This window comes from Rhinolophus sinicus, linkage group LG01, assembly GCF_036562045.2.
Source record: "Rhinolophus sinicus isolate RSC01 linkage group LG01, ASM3656204v1, whole genome shotgun sequence".
Classification (NCBI taxonomy): Eukaryota; Metazoa; Chordata; class Mammalia; order Chiroptera; family Rhinolophidae; genus Rhinolophus; species Rhinolophus sinicus.
Window position 1 is genome coordinate 24,901,552 of NC_133751.1, and position 18,182 is coordinate 24,919,733.

General features: G+C 39.7%; 1 protein-coding gene across 1 annotated transcript in view; it reads left to right on the plus strand.

Moving 5' to 3' along the window:
• Positions 1-18,182, plus strand: part of ARHGEF26 (Rho guanine nucleotide exchange factor 26) — a 117,197-nt gene that overhangs the window by 75,930 nt on the left and 23,085 nt on the right. The window contains exons 10-11 of the mRNA XM_019731993.2: positions 166-255; positions 9,209-9,363. Coding sequence (XP_019587552.2) covers positions 166-255; positions 9,209-9,363 — 245 coding nt within the window. The remainder of the gene's footprint in view (positions 1-165; positions 256-9,208; positions 9,364-18,182) is intronic.

Here is an 18,182-nt window from a genome sequence, read left to right on the forward strand (position 1 = left end):
AATGTCAACTGTAATTTAAAAATGAAAAAAAAAATAAACACTTCCCATGTGCCAGGCACTGTATCTCACACACATACACACACACACACACACACACACACAAACACTCACAGAGTGAGGTTTCTCTCCTTGACCTCTTAACACTCCTTATTATTCTGTTCTCAGTTGGTTCGTCTGTGCAATGAAGGAGCCCGGAAGATGGAAAGGACTGAAATGATGTACACAATTAACTCCCAGCTGGAATTTAAAATTAAGGTATTCTCATACTTTTTCATAAACAGATTTATGACTGTTACTACTTGTTATTGCTTAAATCTTATGTAAATAGAGAGGCAGTTAAGGACAACAAATTGAATAGGAATTAACTTTCCAAAGAAGGGCCACACATTGGTTAGAGAGAGGCTTGCAGGAGTAGCACATGCTCAGGGTGATTCTGCTTTTGCTTATACTGGATAAAGGGACCTTTCTTTGGGCCACAGAGTTAGGTATTCTCTAACTAGCACATCACCTCCCGCTCCAGGAACACACCGAACTTGGAGAAAGGCTAGTTAAAAATCATAGCGTTTTAGTATGGAAAGGAGATTTCTTCAGTATTCTCAAAGTGTCCTGGAAAACAGTGGTACCCCATGAGCTGGAGCAGGGTGTTCTTCTAAATCAGATAGTGACCCTCCTTTCCCAGTCTGCAAAAAGTATTGTTAGTGGGTTGTTCTTTTCAAATTTGTTTTGTCCCATAATTCTTGATTGAATATGTGCTGACTGTTCTGCTTAGCTGACACTGGTCAGGGGTACATGACAGGATGATCACAGAAGAAAAGGCCCGTGGCTGGCCCGTGGAGGCCACGCTCAGGCCTTTGTCGGCGCACAGCTGAGTTCTTAATTGATGTGAATGCTCCCAATTGTGATTCTATTTCGTTTTATACCATGTAGATTTAATTAAGCAACTTAAAGTGAGTGCTCATACTTCTTTTTTTGGTATTGGTGCAAAAGTAATTGTGGTTTAAAAGGTTGAAAATAATTGCAAAAGCCGTTATGACTTTCGCACCCACATACTAAAAGTGTTCTAATTCATGCAGTGGAATTAGAGTGCTCATCATTTCATGGCAGGCTGCGTTCAGCAGTCTCGGCCATGTCACGGAATCTGAGGACCACTGATAGAGTACAGCGGCACCCTTTTATTTTATAAAGGAGGAAAACAAAGCCCAGAAAATAATTTGCTGTTAGCAGGGTAGCTTGTAGTGGTGCTAGAATTGTGACTCGGGTCCAGATGTCCTGACTTGCAGATCAGTGTAAACTCTCCCACCGTGGCATCTTGACAGTTTAATTGCAGAAACATCATCCACAATTCTTAAAACAAACAAAGATGGGTACTTGTTAAAAACAACACAGGCACACGCATACACTTAATAGTTCTAATGTTCTCTTCGTACAGAAATTCACAGTAATGTCAAAACCCATCTTTCTCCTGTCTTTCAAAAAGACTCATCCTTCTCTGTAATTTGTTTCTAAATATTTTAGAAAACATATCTGGTAATTCGTATAGTTGAGACATGCCATCCACGGCAAAGGTAAAATTGTCCTTTACTTGTAAAATTTCTCCTGGGAAATGCTGGTGGCTCCTGTATCTACCAAGCAGAGTAACAGGCTTACTGTCATCCCACAGCAAGCACATCACATCACACCATCAGCGTCACTTGGATAAAATCACCAACACATCAAAACTGGACTGTTAACACATCTACCTTTGGCTGATTCAACCACACCCGCCTCATCCTAGCCCCATAACCCCATTAAATCTCACTCATAAATCATGTAACAGCAATGACTTTCTTTTGCCATCAGGGCATTTAATTTCCCTGAAAACGTTTGAGTAGCTTAGAGCTGTGGCATGTTCCAGCCAACATAAGCCTTTGAGACAATTTTATTCAATATAGAGATGTACTGTGTTTCTCCGAAAATAAGACCAGGTCTTTGTTGGCACAGAGTCCCAGAAAGCAGTTTTCTGGCTCTCGGCCTCACGTGGAAAGGTGCTGGGTTGGGTAGTAGATGGCCATCAGCTGTGACTGGTTGGCCATCAGCTGTAACCAGTTAGCCATTAGCCACTGATACAACTGCCGTGGCTACACTAGGGAGTTGGTTGTTGGTTGGTTGGCAGAGAAGCAGATGGCAGGTTGCAGATCATGTGGCTCCTGCTTCCTGTGTCTCCAACCCAGCCGCCAGCGAGAATGCAGCGGTATGACTCCCCTATCTATGGCTCGGTTGGTGTTCCTTTTTGGCCTCACCATATCCTGCATTCTTGTGCGGGGAGCAGGAGCAAAATCTCTGCATGACAGTCTTATATTAATTTCAGGGGATGTCTTATTTTTTCATGTACAACAATCTACATTTATTCAAATAATGTCATGTCCTCTTCTTCTGGAACATCGTCATAGTGTACTAAATGCATCCATCTGGTTGACGATCTTAACTGGGGCTTATTTTTGGGAAACGTGTCATGCAGGGTGTCATGCGGGGTCTCAGCTCCTGCTCCCCACTTAAGAATGCAGGACATGGTGAGGCCAAAAAGGAACACTCACAGAGCCATAAATAGGGGAGTCATACCACTATATTTTTGCTGGTGGCTGGGCTGGAGACACAGGAAGCAGGAACCACACTATCCGCAACCTGCTGTCCACTTCTCTCTGCCAACCAACCTCATTTGCTAGCTGCAATCCACCGTGCTAACTGCAATCCGCTCTTGCTAGCTCAGCCACCATCTTCTTGCTAGCCCCCATTTGCTGCTAGCATAGCCACAGCAGCTATATTAGTGGCCAATGGCTCACTGGTTACAGCTGACGGCCAACCAATCACAGTTGATGGCCATTTACTACCTGAGCCAGCACATTTCCATGTGAGGCCAAGAGCCTGGAAACTGCTCTCCTGGCTCTGTCCCCACAACATGGTAGCAGGGAGAACTGAGGCCCAGGGAGAGGAGGTGAATTGGCCAACATCACATCTTGTTTGGCATCAAAGTCAAGTCTAAGTTAATGCCTAGTCTGGGGCTTTCTCTTTTTGTTAAAGCAAGCCATCTCCTTAGGTTAAAAGTTACTTATTTTACTCTACACCTACTAAGGTCTCTTTATCTGGACGTTTTTTTACCTCCTCTCCCAAGAGAAAAAGTATATGTGAACTTCAGAAGTTTTGTTTTTTATTCCCTCCTTTATGAAGGTAACCAAATCCCTAAGCACTTTTTCTTTTTAAAGATGATAAATCCTTCCCTAACTGTTTTTTTTCTTTGCTGAAAATCAATTGATTTAAGATATTTTTAAGCTCTATTTTTCTAGAACCCAAAATTAGTTTGTAATTGAAAAATGCTTACCCCAAAGGTCTTTAAAAATAAGTGATTAACATCAACTGAGTTAATCAGTTTTTGGTTATTTTCTTCTTTTGATTCAATGAGTACAATATTTGCAAGCTTCAAGGAAAAAATGTTCTAAGTTTAGATTTATGATGCAATTAATTTGGACCACTTAGAAATGCTAATAAAATCTTAGGATCTTATTTGCATAACACTTTATGGGTAACAATGGACATTTTTATTCGGTTCATTTTAAAGATGAGAAGATGGATGTTCAAAGAAGTTAAGTGATTTGTCCAAGCACATGCATTCTTTCAACAAGTGTAATGAGCACCTTCTTTGTGGAAGGCAGTGGGAAGGCAAAAGCGTGATCCCTGCCCTTGGGAAATGTACAGTCTCCTAGAAGACTACAGAAATACAAAGGAGTCAGTGAAATCTGCAGCCATCACAATAGTTGGAAGACTATTGAGAACACTGAACATGAAATTGGGTGGTCAGTTCTAAGATTGAGGGATAGAGGGCAGAGGAGTCAGGCAGGGCTTCATAGTAGAGGTATGTTTGAGCTGAATCTTGCAAGGTGAGTTAGAAAGGGTCTTCCAGGAGTAAAGAGCAGGAACAAATGCACGGGGCATGGTTTCAGCTGCTGTAGCCCAGGAATTGTATGCATTTGGTGTGGATAGAGTTGTGGTGCGAATCCAAGAGGGCAGAATGGGTGCGGCAGGCAGAAGCTCATGTGGAGGGCTCTGTGTGCCAAGAAGAGTTGCTGAGCAAGATCATTTGGGAGGCACTGAAGCAGGGAAGTGACACGATCAGATGTGCGTTTAGTAAAGATGACTTTAGCAACATGGGAAAGGCCTTTCAAACTTATTCCAAATCCAAAAGTCATTAACAGAAAAATTGATAATTCATCTATATGAAAAATTTTATACATTTGCTGTAGAGGAAAAAATAAGGGGAAAAGTAAGTAGCAAACTAGAAAACAAATATTTCCAACTCACATATAGACAAAAGGTTTAATATCCCCAACATATAAACTCAAAATGAGAAGAAAAGATGAGGAAAAAAACTCATTAGAATTTTGCACATTAGAAAACTTCTACCAGAAGAGGGAATACAAATGACTACTAAGCACTTGAAAAGATGCTTTACTTCATGCAGAAGAAAATTGTTAATTGAAATTAAAGTAATGCATTTTCCCTTCTAGATTTATAAACAATTCAAAAGTTTGATAACACATTTTATCAGTGAGATTGTAGGGAAAGGGACTTTTATATGTTGTTTGTGTGAGAGATGGTTAGAACCCCAATAGTGGGCAATTTGGCAATAACTATCAAAATTACAAATGCAAGTTACTATGACCCAGTGATTTTTATTTCTGAGAATTTCTCCTGTAGATATAAATGTATGAAATCACACACACACACACACACACACACACACACAACACCTGCAGTTACTCATCTGACTCTTTTTTAATTGCAAAAGATTAGAAATCACCTAAATATCTATTAATAGGAGACTGATTAAATAAATTATAGTACACCCAAATAAGGTAATACTATGCAACTAAAAGAAAAAAAATGAAGGAGAATTTTAGGTACAGATATGGAAAGCTTTCTTCTGTATTATTAAGTGAAAAAAGTAACATGCAGAGCAGTAGGAAAAAAGAATATAAAATTTGCTTATCAGAAGAAATCTCTGGAAAATGACAGAAGAAACTAATAATGGTTATTACTACCTTGCGGTGGGCAGTAGCGATTGAGTGGGAACTGGGTAGATAACGACCAGGGTGGAAAGGAGATTTTTCACTTAGCCCTTTTTAAATAGTACTTGTTTGTTTGTTTGTTTGTTTGAATTGTCCTGTACACACTGAATTAAATTTATTACTTAAAAAAGTGTTATGGTAACTATGTGGAGGATGAGTTCGGACCATGTGAGACCGGAGACAGAAAACCAGTTAGGAGACTGGAAGTAGATGTGGAGAGACTGGCAGGAAGCCTGGAGGAGGGCAGTAGTGATGGCGCCACAGGGCTCTAGTCTGGTGGGCTGGGTGGAGAGCTACACCATCCACTTAGATAGGGAATCCTGACACTGAGGAGAAGGTAGTGAGTTCTGTGTGGCTATATTTGGTTTATGGTACTATCATAGCTGTTACCACTATGAAAAGAATGAGTATTTATTATGTGCCATTTTCACACAGTCTCATTTAATTCTCACAGGAATCCATAAAGTATGGTATTAATATTCCCATTTTAGAGTTGAGGAATCTGAAGCTGGAGATATTAAATCATGTGCTCAAAGTCGTACACCAAGAAGTTATTGAACCCTAGATTCAGCCCTGCAGCTGACTCCAGCGTCCACATTCTTAACAAGGACTATAATAATGCTGGTCTTTCTCTGGTTTGAAGAGAGAGAAAAAGTGTGTGTGTGTGTGTGTGTGTGTGTCCACACGCGTGCATGAGTAAGTATATATGTAATACATTATGTATGTGTGTGTGCATAAACACACTTGCATAAGCTTTTCATTTTTAAATATGTGAGTTTCTGGAAGAGTACCCTGTGTAACACTGGTAATATGAGAGGGGGAGAAAGACTCCACTGGATTGGTACTTCAGAAGCCAGTACAAATTAAAGGCATGGACTCTGGAGCCAGCCTGCCTGAGTTCCATCCGTAGCTCCACCACTTGCCAGCTGTATGGTCTTGGGCATTGCTTACCTTTCATGTCTTCATTTCCTGATCTGTAAATGGGGCTGATAATTGTACTTTCCCTCACGGAGTTATCGTGAAGATTAAATTAACTAATAGATGTAAAGGACCTGGTAAACATATAGTTAAGTGTCATTGGGATGCTTTGCCAGGTAGTTTCACAGACATGGTGGGTGTGTTGCAGCATGTTAAAGAGTGAACAGGGGTATGAAACAGTGTAAACAGATTTGAGTTCCTTCAAGACGCTTGGTGGGCAGAAAGGAAGGTGAGGAAAACACGAAACTGAGATCAGAGACCAGAGCTTAGTTTGTGTCTTAAATCCAGTGGTTCTTCTCGCTAGACTTCAGCTTTCTCTAAAAGTTGCCTTCGCAAAGTTGGGAGGATTCTTTTTGGTCTTATAATGGAAAGTCTGACCCTATAAATCAGCATGTGGAGAAGTTGAGGATTCCCAGGCTACTCCATGAGCCATGATTTAAGTGTGACTGAGTAGGATAATGGTGTGTTGGTTGGTGGATGGGTTTGCTGCTTGGTGTCTGGGGGCCTTGCAAGCAGAAGTCCAAGATATACAGACAAAATTGAAGGATTCTAAGGTGTTAGCAAGTCTTTGCGCTGTAGAGGACAGTTTGGTAGTTCCTCAAAAAGTTAAACAGAATTGCCATATGACCCAGCAATTTCACTCCCAGGTATATACCTAAAAGAAATGAAAACAGTTGTTTGAATAAAAACTTGCACATGAATGGTTATGGCAGCATTATTCCTTATAGCCCAAAAAGTGGAAACAACCCAAATATCCGTCAACAAAGTTGGTGAAGTGATAAACAAAAGGTGGTATAGCCATATAATGAAATAGTATTCAGCCATGAAAAGGAATGAAGTTCTGATACATGCTATAACACAGGTGAATCTTGAAAATGTTATGTTAAGTGAAAGAAGTCAGACTCAAAAGGTCACATATAATTCCATTTATATCAAGTGTCCAGAATAAGCAAATCCATGGAGTTAGAAAGTGCAATAGTAGTTGTCAGGGCAATAGGGGAAGGCAGAGTGGAGAGTGACTGCTTCCTGCATATGACGATTCTTTTTAGGGTAGTGAAAATGTTCTAGAATTAGTGAGGATCATTGCACAACATTGTGAATGTACTAAAAGCCACTGATACACACACACACACTTTTAAATGATTAAATGATTATCTCAATTTTTAAAAAAAAAATTTGCTCTTCAGCATCTTTTTCTTGTTTCTCAGGCCCATAAAATTAGTTAAATTTTATGCAGAAGCCAGTTTTCTAGGATGCTAAGTAACCCAAAAAATAATGACGAGTCTTTTCTCCAGAGGAGTTACTATATCAATTCCTTTAAGGATTATGTTTTTGTTCACGAATTTTTTTTTCCTAGTTTTTGTTTCACACCTGGATTCTAGTCTTAGAGTTTTGAATGCTGGGAATTCACTTATGCTTATTTTGGGTTGTTCTGATTCTTTTCTTTTGGTTATTTTCATAGTTTCCTCTTTAAAAAAGAAGACTATTTGAATGAGTTTAATCTTCTAACAATAAATTCTGAATAAAAAGAAAGCGTTGATAACATTGGATTTTTGTTTCCAAAAGAAGCACAGACATATTGAAAGCCACTGTCAATTTTAGACATTCATTAGAAATTGATTTGTACCTAGCGGAGTGTGAGGAGTCCATAAAAATCCATCTGTTTTAAAAACAACAAAAATAGTTTTAAAAACTTTCTGCCCCTGTCCTCTAAACTAAGAACAGCCATCGGGTGGCATGTGCACTGGAACTTAACCATAATGCTGTCCTTGGTTCATCCTGTAGGGTTACATGCAATAGTAAGATAGCATTGTGTTCTCGGTAATTACAGCCCTTTGGCAGGACCCAACCTGACACGCGATTCTTTGTGGTGACCTCTTGTGTGTGCTGGTCGGGTTCTCCAGAAGTATCTAAGCAATCTGTCTGTCTGTTGCTCTTTTAAATCTCAGCCATGCCTGTTGGATAATCGTCTGATTTGAGATTTGGGGGCTGGAATGTCTATGAACTTCCTTAATAGCAAGTTTTGCAAGTTTGAGGTCAGCCATATTCTTTCATCTTCCTTTTTCAACCTTCAGGAAAATAGCATACTCGTATAACTGATGAGCGATCTTCTTATAAATGTCCTTTATAGAGTTACGGAGAAACATGAAATCCTTTCTTAGCCTTATTTCCTCCCTAATACTTTTGATTCCTTTAGCTATTTATAATCATTATTCCCTGAAAAGGAAGACATTTTGTTGCATTATACCACAACAGTTATGTTTTGTGTGACTAAAATTTTGTGCTTATTTTATGGATGTAGTTTTTTTTTTCAAATCATATTTTTGGCAGTAGCATTTCTCTGGTAACTTAAAAAAAACAAGGGCTCTCAAGGGCAAGGATTATTTTGTGGTTTTGAGAGTTTTCCAGTTGGAAACTGGAAACTGAATTTTAAAAAAATGTATGTAATTTCTTGTGTACAGCCTTTTCTATGAGATTAAGATGGATTACTTTGGAAAAGCTTCATTTCCCCAGCCAGAAAATGGCATGATGTTTTTCAGGGATGAACTTCCATGAACTTCCATGTAATTGCAGGTGTTCTTCAGAGTATGGCTAAGTAGATAACTAGTAGACAAATCAAAAATTTGCGGGGATTCTCTTTCTTTTTGATAGTCTTTTAGTTCATAAAGTGAGTGCGGACATTTATATTTGTCTCTTGTTAACTACCTTTATCTATGTTTCTCCATATATTTAGATTTTGATTTGTGGTACTTAAAATACCTGCAGTTGATACTGCTAGATTTCATTTTAGCCTTTTCTGTTTTTAGTGACTCCTTACCAATCTTCTTTTTCACTTGAGAGTTTGTGGAAGAATAATGCTTTTTGGTTGTCCCAATAACATTTTCTCATTGATTTTTTATTGTCATATAGGCAAGTGAAGAGGTTTTTTTACGATGGAAAATAAATTGTTCTTTTTCATTTTCTGTTGGGGAATTACTACACTTCTCTAATTATATGTCACTGTTATGTACCTATAAAATAATGATGTATACCATAACATGTGTCATTTGTTTGAATGCAAATTTTATGTTTTACTTGAACTAAATGGACTTTAATTTCACTTTGGGTGCTGAGTTTTTCTCTTTTTGTAGCCTTTCCCTCTAGTCTCCTCTTCCCGGTGGTTGGTAAAGAGAGGAGAGTTGACAGCCTATGTAGAAGACACTGTGCTTTTCTCAAAAAGGACATCCAGACAGCAAGTCTACTTCTTCCTCTTTAACGACGTGCTTATCATCACCAAGAAAAAGAGGTAAGCCTTTATGCGGTGTTGCTGGCTGTACATCCTCTGTACACTCTGTAACTTAAATGCCTCAGAGACGTGATCATCCTTTAAAAGCCTGAGATGTTAGATGTATAGTTTCTACACATGGAATCATAGTAGTACCTGTGCTTCATTTTCTTTAAGTTACCTGTAAAATAAAGACTCAAATCATTATCAGCACCGTCATTCTAGCCAGCCTGTATATATGGAGTTTTACAGTGTGCCAGCCACTTTTCTAAGCATTTTTACACTTTCATATCACCAAGTTTTCATGACATTCCTCGCAAGATAACACTTATTCCCAATCAGCATTTTTCAAAGTTCTTCTCCATAGAGCTTTTGTATAAAACAGATAAAAGTTGCTTTAGTTGAGAACAAGCTGTGGCACAAGCCTAGTGCTCCTTGTAACTTAATTTAAAATCCACTGCTCTTAATGATTATTAGTCTAAAATACTTCCCAGTGACTGGGAAGATGTTAGCAATATTCCAATACACCCTTCTTAAGGAAATGAAGTAAATTAGTTGGGTGGCAGAGAGTTTATTCCTCTTATTTCAGTCTTCTGGTTGTGTATTCATGTCCAGCTCTAGGGAGACATCCAGGAGGAATACTATACAAGCCTTTTCTTTACAATATTTTTTTTCTAGTTGTTCTCTCTCTCTCTCTCTCTCTCTCTCTCTCATATCAGATCTGCCTTTCTCTAGGGAACATTATTAACTGTACTCAATATATGTAGGATTGTAAAATATTTTCCTGCTGCTCCTTTATAAATATTCCATCTTTCCTAGAATATGAACTCAGATGAAAAAAAAAAGTAAATCGGTGGTGTGTTATTCCCACATATGAAGGCAAGACTGCTGGGCTGAACTGCTGGTACATAATAGCAGTGAGGCTAGTCCCTGGGGTACAATTTAGACAAGGTGAAGAGAATCATGGAAACAGGCTTCTATGAATATGTGAAATAAATTTCCAAACTTATGAAGTATTTATTTAAATTCTGTTAGGTTGGTGCAAAAGTAATTTCAGTTTAACAAGTTTAAAAAAATGCAAAAACCGCAATTACTTTTGCACCAACCTAATACTTCTGAGTTGTTGACATTTTAGCTAGAAAATTCAGACTAATTTGAAATAGAGGTGGAGCTTTTTCATTTTGCTCCTTTTAGTCAGGCTGTATTATGATTTCAGCTGCTTGGCTGCCTAGCTTAAATGAAAATTTTGTATGGTTTTCCCTGAAAAGCCATAATACAACTATGATAAATCCATAAAGATGCTGATGATTATTTTTCATACTTAGGAAAATAGTGTTTCCCTAACTTTAAGAAGAAATTATTTCTCTTACCAAGGGACTGTTTAACTAGTTCTAGTACCTAAGTAAATTTTATAAATAAAGATTAGAGAGGCATTATAATTTTTGTATTTTTATGTTTTGTTGGTTTCCTATGAGATACCATGTTTCTTTGGCTTTCTTTGAGATGTTTTGTTTTTAGGGCGGAGTAATTATATATGACTCTTCAAAAGCCAGAGCCCTTGACTTTTAACATCTTCCAGCTGTTGAAATATTTGTTGTCTCAATGGACCAAAAACTTTACCTAAACGTTTGATTTTCATGATAAAATACACCAAAACAATTTTAGATATAAATATAGTATTGATTATGATGTCCTCAGTGACTTAATGAAGCCATTAAGGATATTTAAACCAGTGTAGTACAACTTTTATCCCTGAGCTTGCATAGAGCTACCCAATAAATACTTTTGACTTTTGAAAGTTAGTGTTAAGCTGTGTGCTATTCTACTTAGCAGCGTGCTTTGCCCCCTGAGGCGATCTTGCCACTACATTTAATGTTGCTTTCCTAGCAGCCCACATTTATTTACTCAAGTATGTTTGAACTTGTATTATAAGAAAAGGAAGAGCAAAATACACAGCTCCAATGGAGAGGGCAACCTGAGCACCTAACTCTGCCTTTACCAACACTGGAATTTTCTTTCCCTTACAATTAGCTCATCATATTTCTAAGGTACTCTTGACTCGGAGCGGAGGCTCAACTTATTTATGACCTGAATATGTGGTGAGGGTGGCAAGCAGAGCACAGAGGCTTGATAAACAGGCTTGGTTAAAAATGTACAGTATGCACAGCCGTATTTACTCTGGAGCTTCAAGGAGGCAACTGCAAATGCTTCGCATGCCAGAGGCAGCAGCGAAGGAGATACAACAGCTTTGAACACGGCAGTAATTTAGGCTTGGTGACCAGGTACAGATAAAGGATAATTACCTGTGCCAGCTCTGTAGGACTGATCCAACCACTCACTGCCTAATTGTAATTCCAAGGTTCAGTCAAGGAGCTTAGCTGCTGGGTCTCCAGTGGTTTGCAGCTTTAGGGAGGCTCCCCAGCCGGCTACCGGGAGAGACAGCTTGGGAGAAGACGTGCTCTTCCTCCTCCGCCCCAGCCTGGCAGATGGTTTATGCTGAGCACGGCCCACACATGGCTGGGGTGTGAGGCCACCTCAGCTTGCCGTGAGCCATTCCTGCTGGTGCTGGCAGAGCAGTTAGTGACCACAGGGCTGTCTTCTAGGACAGGAATTTTCACTTTTTTTAGAATTTCAAAAGGAAGTTTTAAAGTTTCCGTTAGCTCTGGGCCGTGTGTGAGTCACTGTATTAATAATCTCTCTTCGACCACATTTCAAAAGGATATATGATCAGTGTGACTGTTTTGGATGAGAAAGTGAATTCTTTGGTAGCTGATGCTTTGACTGCAGACGACCTGGGTACTCCTAGAGCAGAGTTTGCAATTTGCACTATTGAGGCCTAACAGCTTTTTGTTGTGAGGCTGCCCTGGGCTTTGTAGGATGTTTTTAGCAGCAACCTGATCTCTGCCCACTATTTGTTAATGGCACTTTCCTCCCAGTTGTGACAACCAAAAATGTCTCTAGACAGTGTCATATATCCCTGGGGGACCAAATTGCCTCTAGTCAAGAACCACTGTACTAGAGTGATGGCAAACTGCCAACCAGCATTGCCTTCAGAGTCAAAAGGTATGCAAGCTTATCAGACCTGACACAGCAATAACAGTAATATTGTAATAAACAGGAATAGATTGCCATGTTGTACTCATAGATTAATGACTAACTTATTATAATATGCACTCTTTGCCTAGTAATAACTTACTTATAATTATCCATTAAAGAGTGCAGACTATACCCCATGTACAGCCTTAGGGATTAAGCACTATTATCCCCAGTTTTGAAATGTGAAAACTGAATCCAAGACCTAAATAGGTTCAAAATCCCAAAAGACGTGTAAGGTAGTTCACTGTCTTATTATTCTCATTCAGTGCCTTATATCTGGCTTAGGTCTTCCTTCCCAATTTCTTCTGCAGCTGAAAATAATTTTTTCTCCCTGTATTAGTTTCTTACAGTTGCTGTAGCAAAGTGCTTAAAACAATAAGAATTTATTGTCTCACAGTTCTGGAGGCAGATGTCTGAAATCAAGGTTTTGGCAGGGCCACGTTCCCTCTGAATGCTCTAGGAGAGAACCCACCTTGCCTTTTCCAGCTCCTACTTGCTTCTGGGAGTCCTTTGCTTGTAGCAGTGTAACTCCAACCTCTAACTCTGTCTTCATATGGCTTTTTCTCTCCCCTGTCTCTGTGTTCCTTGAAATCCCCCTCTCCTTATACGGACACTAGTTACTGGATTTAGGGCCCATTTTATTCCTAACTTGATTACATCTGCAAAGACCTTATTTCCAAATGAGGTCACGTGTACATGTACCAGGGGTTAGGGCTTCAGTGTATTTTTTTGGAGGTCACAGTTCAACCCAATACACTCCCCCAGCCCTTCACCACTACCTCCCTTAAATGCACTGTAATGTTTTAAGCTAGTTCCAGAACATACTTTTATTGTTTTTCAACATCGATTGATGCTATTTTTCATAATTTTGGAATGTCATCATGGTCATGTGACTTGAACAGCTCTATGTGGAGGTCTCGTAGCTTACCTTCATTGCAGTTTTCACCTTCAAACCTGTTCCTCTCCAGAGTCTGTTCCCTCCTCTGTAAAAAGGCACTCTGTCTACCTGGCTGCTCCACAATAAACCTGAAAGACCACTTTGACTCCCAGTTCTTCACTGCGCTTCCCTATCCAGCCAGTCACCAGTCTTGTAAGCAGCCCATGAAGTTGCCTCTCTCTTCTCACATCGCCGCTGCTCTTGTACCAGCCACCTTGCATTTGCCGTAAGACCCAGCTACCTGGAGTCATGCCAGCATTCTTCCCTCCATTTTACATCGCACAGCCAGAGTGTGCTTTTGAAAAGACAGATCTGCTCAGTTCATCCCTTGCAAACTGCCCTTCCACCCAGTACTTAGCATAAAATCTCCCTGAACCACCTTTCTAGCCACCAGGACCTGGCACATGCTTCTTTCTCTGCCTAAATACTTGCCCTCTCCCACTAATTCCACTCTATCCCAGACCTTTTCTGGACCAAGTCCCTTTCATTGTTTAGGTTGTGATTAATTTTCACACCTGGATAAGGGGCAGTTCTTATCCAGTCCTCTGGAGTGGATTTATTTCTGCTTCTTTGTGGGCCCATAAAACTCTGTACTTACTGTGCCATAACATTTGTGTTACTACCGTGTTTCCCCCAAAATAAGACGTAGCCAGACAATCAGCTCTAATGCGTCTTTTGGAGCAAAAATTAATAGAAGACCTGGTCTTATTTTACTATAATATAAGACCCGGTATAATATAATATAATATAATAAATATAATATAATATAATATAATATAATATAATATAATATATAATACTGGGTATAATATAATATAAGACCAGGTCTTATATTAATTTTTGCTCCAAAAGACACATTAGAGCTTATAGTCCAGCTAGGTCTTATTTTTGGGGAAACAGGGTACGCATTCACGTCTGTTTGAATCCTCAGTGTATAGCCCAGTGCCTGGCCCATAATGATCATTTATTAATATCTGTTGAATGTCAGCCAATTGTGCAGATGACTAAATATAAACAATTTCATTAAATGCATTACTCAGTGGGCAGCCTCCCATTTTACCCCCAACCTAAAATTTCTTTGAATTCTCCTTTATGTTTAAAAGATACGTGATATTTGAATTCTGTTCCATTACATATTCATTTTTAAGTAAACATATTTAATTAATTTGGCAAAAACTCTCTGGAGCTCATCATTGGTTTATCATGTGGCTTATGTCCTCTGGAGTTTTACCTGTAGAATACGGCTAGATCATTATTAGGACTATGCTCTATCGAGGAAGAAGTGTTCTTGGCTTGCTTTCATTTTGTGCTATTGTGTCAACTAATGTTTTGAGCTGCAAGTCAAAGTATACTCATACGAAAGGGTTTAAGCAATAAAAATGTTGAACTACCTCACACACACACACACACACACACACACACAAAATAAGAAGTCTGTAAGTTTGGGGAATGCTCCATACTCTGCGTATTTATCTTTGGGAGATTCACTATTGGATCACTTAGAAAGCTTTTGGCTATATAGAATAGAATTCCCAAATAACTATGGCTCAAACACTAAAGGCATTTATCTCTCTCCAAACATGAAGACTGAGCATGGGGGCAGTCAGGGTCCAGTGGTCCCCAGAAATCCAGCCCCTTTCTATCCTTCAGCCGTGCTGTGCTCTTTAAAAGACAGGTGTACTTTTTGTGCCCTGTGCCTATAGCTTCATGGTTGCAGAAGGTCCTGAAGATCCAGGCATCATCATTTCATTCAAAGACACAGAAGGGAGGCAAGGGTGAGAAGCCGAGGCTGACCAAAGGGACTCTTTCCTCAAGTGGCTTTTCTGTTTTTATCAGCAGAGGAAAACCTTTCCCAGAAAACTTCTTATATCTCATGGGTCAGTCTTGGGTCACAAGACTTGTCATTCTGAGGGGGGCTGGGAAAGCCTGCATATGACAAAGGGGAACAGGGGAGCCGTGATTGTTTGGGTTCAGCCATGATGCATCCCTTGGGGCTAGGCACACTGGGGCGTGATGGGCAAGAAGCAGGGGAGGCTCGCAGCAGATTAGCTAAGAGACATTTCCAACCACAACTAGGAAATCCTCTTTCCCACAGAACACCACTGAACACATGAGGAGTTTGGGAAACAGGAAGAGCTCTTTAAAAGTACTAGCACCTTGCCTTCAGGATTAATATGTGTGTGGGGCAGGGGTGAGGGGGCAGGAGATGCAGAGGCATCAGTTTCAAAGGAGACGGAAGTGTTTGGAGATTTAGAATCCACTTTCTTTTGTCTGGTGTTCGTCATCCAGCTGTGGTGCACTGACTATGTTCTCGGCAGTGCCTTTTTGCTTCCACCAGGCAAGGTGTGTCCGTCAGCACATGTAAAACACACAGACGGGCCTTGTTTGGGTGTTGGGTACAATACCAAAAGAATGCTGAAATCTAGTCTAGTCTTGTTATCTATAACAGTAAATATAATCACGTTCCGATTTGTTTTCTTTTCCTGAGTTCTCTACCCACAAATGGTCTAGCCATGGTGTTTTCCAGTATGCCCTGTAGTTTCATAAGTAGTAATAGTAATAACAGTGGTAATCTATATTATCAAGCGTGTACAGTATGCCATTCACTGACCTCAGAGTGTATGTGGAACATATCGTTGAGTTATCACAGCAGCTTTGCATTATTTCCATTTTACAGATGAGGAAACTGAGACAGAGAGAGAGGTCAAGTCTGTTTTTTAAGGTCTCAGCAAAGCTAGGATTCTAATGTGTCTCTGACTTCAGAGCCGTCTCTCTAAACAATTTATTTTATGTCCGTTATTCTTGACTTCATCTGTTGAGAATATTTTCACCTTTCCCCATCCTGTAATCTCACTGGGAACAATAGCCTAGAAACTTGCACCTTTTTTGTTTGTTTTGATCAACACCTTTTCCAAAGCAAGTTTTGGTTCAATGTGTTTGTAGGTGTACTGGTTGTAGAAGAAAACTAGAACCAGCACCAAATTGCATTTGTGAGCTTTCCTCTACCTTTAGCTAATCTAGCATCAGAGTGTAAAGAAAAGATTCCTTTTCATAACATTTCCTTCCTGTAGACATTCAAGACAGTAGATTTCCACTTCCTGATTCCTGTTCCATAAATATTGTGTATATTGACATAACTTGAACTTTGTGACACGTGACAAATCCTCAGGGTTTAAAAAAAAAAAGATTTTCTGGAACAGAATACTACCAGATCATTATCATAAGTTCAGTGATATAAGTTACAACTTGCGTTTTCCCCACTAGTTTGAATGCCCAGGTTTAAAGCTGTGCATGCTCCCTGGAAAGGGTCATGACCTGGTTTGGCCCCACTTTGAGGTTTTCCACTTGGAAGCCTTTCCCATTATAGAAAGATGAAGTCGCCTGACATTGTCTCTCTTCCTCTGAAGAATAAGCCCCTTCCTCGGGAAATTAAGAGTCTCTTGGATAAACGAAAGGCAATAAGACTCTCTGACTCATTGCGCTTTTATTCCTGGAGCATAGAACTTGGTTATTTTTGACCACTTGTGGTGTCAGGTTCTAAATTCAAGATGGTTAGATGAGGTGGGAGAAAAATGAGAGCCCCGTTTCCGTTTTCCTCCTCCTCTTTCCTCTGGCCACTCCACATACCCTTGATTCCTCTGATGTCATGAGGAGTAAAGGTATTGTTTCCTCTAGTCTGTGAGAGAAGTTGACGTTGCATTCAATGTGGAAAGCTGCAGTGCCTGAGAAGCACACTAGTGATGTCTGGAGTCAGACAGAACTGGGCTCAAGTCCTGGCCATGTGATCTTGGACATGTTACTCTAAATCTATCAGAGCCCCAGTATTCTCATCTGTAGAATGGGTATAAAAATCCATCATCTTCACGGGATTTCTGTGAGAATGAAATGAGATGAGAATTAAGTGAGGAATGTGAAGCTCTTAACACAGTGAATAGTCCCTGCCAAGCAAGTGAGTGATCCATGCTGAGTGTCATTATTATTCCTCATATTGTCTTTTTCTTTCAAGGTCAAATGATTGCCCTTCTGCTTCTAGAATATTTTCTTGTTTAAAAAAAATGATTTGAAACCTTTAGCCATTGATATACATCTGAAGGTCATGCTGCATTCTGGGGTCAGACCTGGATTTATGGCCTCCAAAATACAGCCTTGAGGATAAATGCTTTTAACTCCACGCCTCTCCCTCCCCATCAAGAACCCATGTCAGATGGCAAGTTAGCGAGAGAACCATTGATTTACTTCTATTTTTTAATAAGTTGATGCGAATCATATGTACACTTTTGTAGTAGTGATGTTTTTGTAACACCCCTCACAATTGAGTAGGAGACACTATAACTCTGTGGCTGAAAAAAGGGAATTCAGTATATTTTTCCCTTTCACTCAAGGAAGTTGGTAAAAGTAAACTTAAATTGGAATGTGTAGATTACTCCGGTAATTTGGAGTAACCTTGTTACCGGTTTAAGAAGCAGCCTACTTGTTCTTCAGCTCTTGCTTAGTTCTGGTTATGCCAGGGAGTAAGTTTCAGCAAGGTGCTACCAGCCTCTCCGAGCTGCCCATCTTCTCTGTCAAGGACATTGGGTTCAGCGCCTCCATGGTGACAGGACTCGGGCTTTCTAGTCCTGTTGTGGGGCACTGACCATCTATTTGGTGACAGGAATCACAACAGATGTTTATCTTACCAACGAATGGGGTCCTTGTCTGCACTGTTATATTCTTGACAATGAAATAGGAAGCACATGGCATGTTTGTTAGACTTCAGGATTATTTTGAGGAACTGAGCAAGTAAGGCTATTTGAAATCAGTTTCTGGA